Source organism: Aquarana catesbeiana, linkage group LG06 (genome assembly GCF_042186555.1).
Source record: "Aquarana catesbeiana isolate 2022-GZ linkage group LG06, ASM4218655v1, whole genome shotgun sequence".
NCBI classification, from domain to species: domain Eukaryota; kingdom Metazoa; phylum Chordata; class Amphibia; order Anura; family Ranidae; genus Aquarana; species Aquarana catesbeiana.
Genome location: NC_133329.1, coordinates 237,349,757 through 237,359,731, shown reverse-complemented (window position 1 = coordinate 237,359,731; position 9,975 = coordinate 237,349,757). Strand labels below are relative to the sequence as shown.

The following is a 9,975-nucleotide window of genomic DNA, read 5'->3' as shown; positions in this document are numbered from 1 at the left end:
AAGTTATGAACATATTATTTTGTTATTTATTTACAATATATGATGATGCTATACATGTCTAAGATGTAAACGCACTTCTTTATCATTTATTTTAGCGCTGCATGTGTTTAGTGTCTATTGCATTAGGATTGCACTGGGCAATCTTGCCAACACACCTGGTGTTAAAGTGCCTTAATACTTACATTTCTTTATCACCTATGCTGTCCAACTTGCCTACAGATAACCCTGATTATAAAACATGTTTAATCTCTGTGCCAGACTGTGTCAGAGCATGTCCTGAATAGGTGCTTCCTGTGGTAGGACAAGTCACTGCCACTCTCATCTTGTGCAAGATGACTGTTCTTGTACCTGCCCCTCCTATAGTTTTCTTAAGGCATTCTGTAGGGGGTGGACTTGCTGGGTCCCATCCACAGCTCTGATCTCAGCACAGTGTTTATATCACCACTATTTTTCCAAAGTAATATTGGGGTTTTATAAAGGCATTTGATGGATTCATATCCTTTGTGGCTAAGGAGGAATACATTTAGATGTTTTGTGCCCAAAGCTCAGCTGCACTTTGAAAAAAGACGCTGTTACCTTGACCCTACAGGTGTGCTTAAGTGACCTGTCCTGAAAGTGCTCCTACCGCTCCTTCCTCCATCACAGCAAGTGACAGTGCTTGGTCCTTTCAGGCATAGGAGTGCATGTGTCCTCCTCCGCTGTAATTGTGCTTGGAAAAAGGAGCAGTGAGGGAGTGCAGGCAAGGCGAGTATAAGGTGGCTGAGGGAGACCCTTTGCAGACATTGTAACTTTGCCCTGCATTCTTGAAGTAGTAGATTGATGGTGCTGGAAACAAACCTTAACATGTTACTAAACCCACAACAGTAAAATCAGTATGTATATATATGCAGTAAAACATGCTTGTTGTACTCACTGTGGAACATAAGGGGTTAAACCTCTGCATTGTGTAAAAAGGCTGTTTGATCCTGTCTTCTCTGATCCCCCCCCTTCTTCCACTGTCCCTTGATAATACAGTCTATAGAGTCAGGCTGCACATGCTCAGTTTGGTGTGTGTTGCTAGAGAGGTTTTTTTTTTCTTGGAAGGGTGCATGTGATCAGCACAGGGATAATCAGCACTGTCCAGACAGAGGTTCAGGGGTCTTGCAGCCTGATAGGACAGTCAGAAAACTCCTCCTACAAGCTTTAACCAGTGTTAGGCTGGACACTGAGCCCAGGTTCACAATGAGCTGTGGGAGTGAAGCCGTGCGAGTTCAGCTGAACTCACACGGCTTCACTCCCGCATGTCAGTCCCGATTTCGGCCACGATTTCAGAGACATCTGTGTAGGTTTCTGCACAGATGTCAATGTAAATGACAGCCCTAAATCGCAAAAAGTAGCACAGAAACTACGTTCTGAAATTGGTGCAGTGCCGCAGATGCGGCGTCGCACTGATTAGGACGGTGCCATTGACGGCAATTGCCACCGATTTGACATGCGATTTGACATGTCAAATTGCATGTCAAAATGCTATCCTTATACATTTCCCCCCTTTGATCATTGCCGATCACTAATCTTCATTCTTTTCCACCAGCCTGAAAGTGACAGGAACCAAGGGTGTATAAGACAAAAGACCCTCAAAAACATCTATCATCTTAAGTATGGAAATGCAAAGATATAAGTACTTGACTCTCACACACTCATCCTTGTCCACAGACTTTCTGGTGTAAAAGAAGGTTACAATACTTTAGTTCCTTACTATCCTCCTAAAATATAGACACCGTCCATTCCATCCCCTCTACCGACATCCACGAGCTGGAGTAGCCATACTCATGAACTGGGTAAATGTTACCCTCGAAGAGCTGGAATTAGTGGGACAGAGTCATCAACTATTATTTCAAGGAAACTTTATTATTATTTTTTTTTAGCCACTGCACACATCAACCATCCACACTCTAAGAATTCACACCCCCCATAAACAGACAAAACTCCACCATCTGTCTCAAACTGTACACAAAAATGCAATTCCCTTTATTACTTAGGTGAACCCCATCATCTTGGAAGAGATCAAGCTGTTCTCCTTCCAAAGAATAGTTATGGTACATATACCCCTTTTCCTTCCACAAAAACCTTTGTAGAACATTGTTTATTCTCCTTCCCTCCACTTCGCTCCCCGACTCTAACATGGTCTGAGAACACTGGAGGAAAATAACAGAATGGTGTCAGGGAAATACTCTGAAATCCACTTCAAATCTCCTTCTTTATCAAGGAAATCAATCCAAAATTTCTATTTCTCCCCACGTCATTACCACCTAAGTGGATGATAATGCCGAGAGGAGTAGGACAATGACCAGCCACCTCTAACAAAAGTGGCTTCAAAGCCTTCCAGTGCATTCACCTAAGACCACCCCAAATTACTCTTATCTCATTGGGATCACACCCCAAATTCTTCATCCCGACTTGTAATGCCTTCTTCTGGGCCCAATGTATATATGAATGTCCCACAACCCAAATTTCCCATACAGTCTGTTCATCTTCCAATATTTGAAATGAGTCATCAGAATAAACAGACTCCTTATTCTCTTCTGAGGGCTCTTCAGCACTGGGTAGGGAACTGGGTCCAGCAACACAGCTTAATTGTTCTAGTTCAAAGTTCTTGGCAGCGAACGTAGGGCTTAGAGAATCTCCAAATGTGTCATAGGTCATCCAGTTGGGAGAATTCTCAATTGCAAATTCAAACTCTAGTTCAGGCATTTTTTGCTTCAGCAGCATAACAGGACAAACAACTGCAGGGGCCATCAAAGATGGAGAATAGGGGGGCGGAGCCAGCAGCTGATATGTGAGCAGCACTGAGACAGAGCTCCCTGCAGGACAACTAATCCTTCAGACATCCTGGGTGTCAGAGACACAGATTCTCCACACCAAAGCCTTCAATACCCTCTCTGGACCTGGCTGAACACGGCAGTATGGTTAAATATGGGCGAGCACCCATGGAATCCTCAGCAGACCGTCTCTCTCAGTATGCCTGGGGATCTCAAGATGGCCGCGGCCATGAGGCAGAGGAAAGACACCACAGCAATACACAGCAGAGCGGACCAGATAAATCCCCTTCTCACTCTGGCAAGGTAAGCCCACTGCCTCCTAGAACTAAGGGAATGAGGAAAGGACTCTCCCTGGATGGGTTACCACAGGAAGAAATGGGAGATATAATGCCAGAGGAGGGGGAGGGGGAGCCATCTCTGAAACAGATTATGGAAGCTATATGTACCTGCCAGGCCACACTGACTGAACACATTGATGGCATAAGGGCTGAGATGTCATTTTTAAAGAATGATGTACAGAATATTAGAGAAAGGGCCACTGAAGCTGAACACAGAATTAGTGACCTGGAAGATGTAGTCCGCCCTTTGGAGAATAAAGTTCAACACATCCACTGTGAAGTGAATGCTCACACAGATAAGCTCAGTGATATGGAAGACCGCCAAAGGAGGAACAATATTCGCCTGGTTGGTTTCCCTGAGAAGGCAGAGGGCAAACAAGCTGAAGACTTCCTTGAAATGTGGCTTAAGGAAAATATGGCGAACGATACCTTTTCACGCTTATTCGCCATAGAGAGGGCTCATAGGGTGCCATCTAAACCTCCCTCTCCTGGGTCTCACCCGCGTCCAATGATAGCCCGGATTCTACATTTTAGAGACCGTGAAAATATCCTTTGCGCTGCCCGCACTATAGGAGACTTGCAATTTAATGGTAACCGAATTTCAATTTACCCTGACTTTTCTGCTGCTACACAGAAACAGAGAGCCAGTTTTGTGCATGTCAAGAAAAGACTCAGAGATCTCCAGCTGGCCTATAGCATGTTGTATCCTGCAAAACTGAGAGTGGTGGATAGGGGAAAAGTTTCCTTCTTTAGCTCTCCCATTGAAGCCTCTCGCTGGCTGGACACTAGGGGGCGCAATAGCCCTGAAGATAGACACTGAAAGAAAGACACACATCCTTTTGATGGATGCCACTTAGAGCTGCGCATCTTCACTCACCTCACGATTCGATTCGATTACGATTATCCCATCCACGATTCGATTCGATGCGATTCCGCGATGCATCACGATGCATCACGATTAATACCCAAGTGCCCATGGTTTTCAACTTTTCCTCAAAAAATTAATTCAAGCAGTCAGAAATTGAAGAAATATTAAATATATTTATTTGTATCTGCTATTTAAACAAATTACACCAAGTTCCCTGCATATAATTAGCAAGTCTAAACATGAACAGTGCAGCAGACAACAACAGTATTTATTTAAAAGAGTACTGTGACATCAAACTGTTGTGTATAATACATACATACAGTGCTGGCCTGGAGCAGTAGTTTACATTTTAATATTTTCTTTTATGAAAAAGTAAACTATAACTTGTAAACAGTAACACCTACATCTATATAACACAGAGCACTTCCAGTTATTGACTGGCAAACATCACAGTGAACCTGTAACACAGTCACACACTGTGTTGCAGAACTTCCTGGTTCACAGTGATAATTGTTTGCCAATACCACCACCACCACCACCAGCGACAATGATTCAACACAGATGGCTAGATCGGCGTTATAAGCTCTCGGAGTTGTGTCACCCAGTCACTTTACAGAAAACGTTACCTGCACTCTACCACAATACACCTGTAACTGAAGCCAAGCCAAGCCACCATTAGAGGAAGTCTGAAAATCCTTGACAGAATAAATTGTCAACTAAATCTAAAAACTTTGGACAAATCTTTATGAGATCACAAATATACAGTTACACACCACAATACCAAAAAACACACACATCACTGAATCATAATGGTAAAGGGCAGGCCATAGGTCAGGCGCCAGCAATGGCACAGGCACAGTCAGACATGAGGTCAGGTAGGTGTGTGTTTTTGTTTGTGTGTGTATTTGTGTGATCCAATAAAGATTTACTCCAGGTTTTAAGATGTAATTTATTCTTTCAAAGATTTGCCTTCCTCTGGTGGCTTGGCGGGCGTCAGTTGTCTGGAATTAAATACAATTTTAGAATTTTATTTGGCTGAGGGTTGAGTTGACCCCCCCAAACATTGACATTTGACAATATAACATCAAGTGTGAAAATTCGATGGACACATTCATTTTTGAAGATTGTGTCCGACACAATCTTCAAAAATAAACCATTTATCTCCATCTCCCCCCAGTGCTAGCAAAGCTTGTTGTCACTCAAGTCGTCACTCAGTCACTTTACAGAAAACGTTACCTGCACTCTACCACGATACACCTGTAACTGAAGCCAAGCCAAGTCACCATTAGAGGAAGCCCAAAAATCCTTGACAGAATAAATTATCAATTGAAGCTTAAAACCTTGAGTTAAACCGTTATGGGATCAGAAATATGCACACACAATACCAACAAAAAACACACACGTGACGTCACGTCAGTTGTGAATCATGAGAAAGGGCAGGCCACTGTGTGAACAACGCAGGCAAGTGGCACAGTCAGTCAGCCACTCATCAGGTCGGTGTGTGATTTTTCTTTTGTGTGTGTATATTTGTGTGATCCAATAAAGATTTACTCCAAGTTTTAAGATTCAATTTATTCTTTCAAGGATTTGCCTTCCTCTGGTGGCTTGGCGGGCGTCAGTTGTCTGGAATTAAATACAGAATTGATTTGGTTGAACGTTAAACCCCTAGAAACAGACAGGCAGTAACAGAGCATGACAGACACACTGTGACATTGAACACGCCACAGTCACACAACATGACGACACTAGTATAAAAATTCAAAATGGACAGTTGGACACACAATAGAAAACCATTCTCCATCTCCTCCAGTGCTAGAAAAGCTATAACAAATATAATATTTATATGACATACATAGTATACTGAGTACTCCATGTTCAGTTCACTGTGATGATCATTGATTGTTTGCAATTGCCAGTGCCACGGCCACCTGCAGGCCTGCTGCCACCAAGTCAGTCAAAAACAGTGTGACTGTGACTGCGTTGAGTTGACGCTAGACTAGACTAGAGTGGCATAACTGGCGTTATAAGGTCTTGTTGACAATGACATAGGGAATAGATAGGAGGGACTCTGGTGGGAAAAAAAAGAAAAAGGGATGTAGAGATGAAGGGGAATGGTGGGGACTGGGGAGAGGGGGATGGTTGTAGAAGGGGGGTGGGGGGGGGGAGAGGGGTATGGCATTGGTATTTGGTAGGGGAGGGAAAGGGGACGGGGGGAAAAGGGGAAGGGAAAAGGGAAAGGGAAAAGGGGAAGGGAAAAGGGGAAAAAGAAAGAAAGAAAGAGACAGAGAGAAAGAAAGAGACAGAGAGAAAGAGAGACAGAAAGAGACAGAGAGAAAGAAAGAGACAGAGAGAAAGAAAGAGACAGAGACAAAGAAAGAGACAGTGAGAAAGAAAGAGACAGTGAGAAAGAAAGAGACAGAGAGAAAGAGAGACAGAAAGAGACAGAGACAGAAAGAGACAGAGAGAAAGAAAGAGACAGAGAGAAAGAGACAGAAAGAGACAGAGAGAAAGAAAGAGACAGAGAGAAAGAAAGAGACAGAGAGAAAGAAAGAGACAGAGAGAAAGAAAGAGACAGAAAGAGACAGGGAGAAAGAAAAAGACAGAAAGAGACAGAGACAGAAAGACAGAGAGAAAGAGAGAGACAGAAAGAGACAGAGAGAAAGAGAGACAGAAAGAGACAGAGAGAAAGAGAGACAGAAAGAGACAGAGAGAAAGAAAGAGACAGAGAGAAAGAAAGAGAGAGAAAGAAAGAGACAGAGACAGAAAGAGACAGAGAGAAAGAAAGAGACAGAGACAGAGAGAAAGAAAGAGAGAAAGAGACAGAGAGAAAGAAAGAGAGAAAGAGAGAGACAGAGAAAGAAAGAAAGAGAGAGAAAGAGAAAGAGAGAGAGGAGAGAAGTTCTCCTCCTTTCATTCTCTCTCTCCATCTTTCCTTCTCTCTGAGAAGGAAAGAAAGAGGGAGAGAGAAAGAAGGAAAGAAAGAGGGAGAGAGAAAGAAGGAAAGAAAGAGGGAGAGAGAAAGAAGGAAAGAAAGAGGGAGAGGGGAAGAGGGAAAGGGAAAGAGGGAAAGGGGAAGAGGGAAAGGGGAAGAGGGAAAGGGGAAGAGGGCCTTAAAGGGAAAGGGTAGGGGGAGAGGGAAGGGGAGTAGAGGGACTAGGGGAGAGGGCGAGACTGGGAGGGGAGACAGAGACTGGGCTGAGGCTTGGTTGGCAATTGGCATCAGTTGTTTGGAACTTTTAGTATTTGGCTGAGGGTTAAAGTAACCCCTACTTTAAAAAAAAAAAAAAAAATTTAAATCTTTTTTTGACAATCTTCAAAAATCAAAATCTCAGTGGCAGACACTGACAGTGACAGTGCTTTGCTATAAACAAAATATATAAAGTTAACAACAACACTGGTGTGTGGTCACTCAGTGGTGTGGCAGACTAACAGTGGGCTAGGCAAGGGCAGGGGCAGTGGCTGTGGCACTGGCAGACACAACAGTACATCAGCACTTCCTGGATAAAAAAAAATGGGTCACTGCAAAGCGCAAGCAATGCTGCTCAGGATTTGGGAATGTGTAGATTTTTCTGTAAGAACACTAGTTGATCCACATGCTCTGGTTTGAGTGCGCTTCTTTTTGCAGTTACCACATCTCCTGCAGTGGAGAAAACCCGCTCTGCAGACACGCTTATGCCTGGGATACACAAGTATTGCTTTGACAGCTGGGAAAGGAGGGGAAATATGACCTCATGCTCACACCACCAGTTCAAGGGGTCCTCAGTGAGAGGCAGAGGTGGGGCTTTACAATATTTTTCCATTTCCTCTTCAGCCTTGGCATAGGGGGTCTTGGGTTCTATTGTACCTTCAGTGTCAGTGAAAGACTGTCCCAGCAAACTCATGAGCAGCGATCTGGCCTTTCTTTTGGGAGGAGATGGAGAATGGTTGTCCTCGACGGGTGAACTTTCTTCTTCTTCCAGAGTTTCTTTTCTTCTTGGCAGTGGCACTTGATCCTCCTCCTCATGTGTCCTCCTAGATGTAATCTGTGTTTGAACATAAAAGAATAGGAAAAAAAAAAATAAAACACATTGTCAATTGCCTATGATTCTGATGGGGTGATGAAAAAGCACAGGAAACGGACGGTGCAGTTCCTGCACCGCATCAGACTCAGAAGCGTGGCTTACACTATGTAGCAAGCTGTAGCTAGCTACTAGTTACAGTTCGTTTCAAGAAACATGATGAAATTCAAATCAATTGAATTACCTCCAAGGATGCAGCCTCCTCAGTCACTCCTTTGTATATCTCCAATCTCTCCTCCTCTGTGAGGATAAAAGGCAGTCCCTTAAAGCGAGGATCCAGTGCAGAGGCTGTATGTAGGATCTTCTTCTCTGCCTCACTGCTGTACCTCTTCTGAAGATCTGTTCTGATGGCATTCTTGATCTCATGGATCATGGGTGTGTCTCCCATGGTGTCTGTCATGCTCTGGAGGAGTTGTGCATTTAGAGGGGCAATGAGAGAAACTGTTGGATTGCGCTCTTCTGACATCAGCATGGTTGCATCCTTCATTGGCTTTAATGCACGCACAGCATCCTCTGCATTTGACACATCTGTTTCGTTGAGAGTGCAGAGATCGGACTCTCCTCTTCTGACTTCTGGAGACAGCAAGGTGGCACAGACTGCAGGTTGTTGTTCTAAGAACCTCTCGACCATGTCATATGCGCTGTTCCATCTTGTTGGCACATCAGTTATCAGCTTATGATTCTTCAGGCCAAGACATTTCTGTTTCTCTTTTAGACAGTGGCTTGCTCTAGTGCTGCGGTGAAAGAATGTGGATATCCGTCGCACTCTGCCAAGAAGCCTGGAGAGTGTGGCCACTTTCAGCGCTCGCTGGGATGCAAGGTTTAGTGTATGGGCGAAGCATTTCACATGGGGGAATTTGCCAACTTGAGCTGCAACAATCATGTTTGACGCGTTGTCGGTCACAAGCACTACAGATTTATCGGACAGTTGCCATTCTTCCACAACACGAGACAGTAGCTCTGCCAGATGAGCACCTGTGTGAGACTCATAAATGGCTCTCGTTTGCAGCACATGCGACAAGATCTTCCACTCCTTAACGTAATGTGCTGTTATTGTAACATAAGACTCTGTCGTGACTGAAGTCCATGAATCACACGTTATTGCGACTCGACTTGCTTGGCTCATTGACGCAATTATCTGAGCTTTAGTTTCGTGGTAGAGTGCAGGTATAACATTTTCTGTAAAGTGACTTCGTGATGGGATCTTGTAATGCGGCTCTATCGTCTTCAACAGGTAGCGAAACCCAGTGTTCTCCACAACAGAGTAAGGGCGAAGGTCCTTAGCTATGAAAGCTGCCACAGCTTTTGTTATTCTCTTCCCCTTTTCAGAGTTGGGCGGCAAAGTTGAGAGTATTGCATCAATTCTTGGCTGAGCTCGGTCTATTAACTTGGCGGCATTGGTGGTGGTGGTGGCAGGTGTTAGCATCTCTGAGTGAAAACGGCTAGCGTGGTTTCTCATATTAGTAGTATTCCCTAGATATTTAATTTTTGTGTGACAGGCTTTACACACGGCGTATGACTTGTCCAATTCAAGCTTCCCACTTGTTTGTTCATGTTCATAAAAGCCAAAATGTGCCCAGATGTTTGCTTTTAAAAAGCTAGGTGCATTTTTTATCTCTCGGTCTTTTTGGTCTCCTTCTGCCATTTTTTTTTACTAGTCTAGCAGCAGTAGCATGCCATGTAATTGTTGTGACAGGGGTGATGACGAGATTGTTGTCTACTACAAACTCTGTCAGTATTAAAAGAAGAGGAATAAAAAATTAAGTGATTAAACCTAAAGCCTGCCACGAGATCATCAGAAAAGTAACAAGTGTATGTAATTGTATTTGATAATGTTAAACAAATAGTTGCCACAAAATCCTTATTCTACCCCCCACACGCCATCACTAGCTACTCGCATCGCAGTCGCACTT

General features: G+C 43.8%; 1 protein-coding gene across 1 annotated transcript; it reads right to left on the bottom strand.

Annotated features, from left to right (window-relative positions):
• Positions 1-7,302: 7,302 nt before the first annotated feature.
• Positions 7,303-9,731, bottom strand: LOC141146661 (E3 SUMO-protein ligase ZBED1-like). Its single transcript, XM_073633097.1, has 2 exons — positions 8,247-9,731; positions 7,303-8,026 (listed from the first exon to the last, which is right to left on the bottom strand). Exons 1-2 carry the CDS (start codon positions 9,705-9,707, stop codon positions 7,547-7,549), a joined length of 1,941 nt encoding a protein of 646 aa, XP_073489198.1. The 5' UTR covers positions 9,708-9,731; the 3' UTR covers positions 7,303-7,546.
• Between the last annotated feature and the right edge of the window lie 244 nt (positions 9,732-9,975).

What these genes read in the sequence shown, in the direction of transcription:
- LOC141146661 (XM_073633097.1), bottom strand. Translation starts at nt 9,707, where the DNA reads ATGGCAGAAGGAGACCAAAAAGACCGAGAGATAAAAAATGCACCTAGC. An exon ending in AGGAGGCTGCATCCTTGGAG is followed by an intron (nt 8,027 to 8,246) that starts GTAATTCAATTG and finishes GTTCAAACACAG; the next exon opens with ATTACATCTAGGAGGACACA.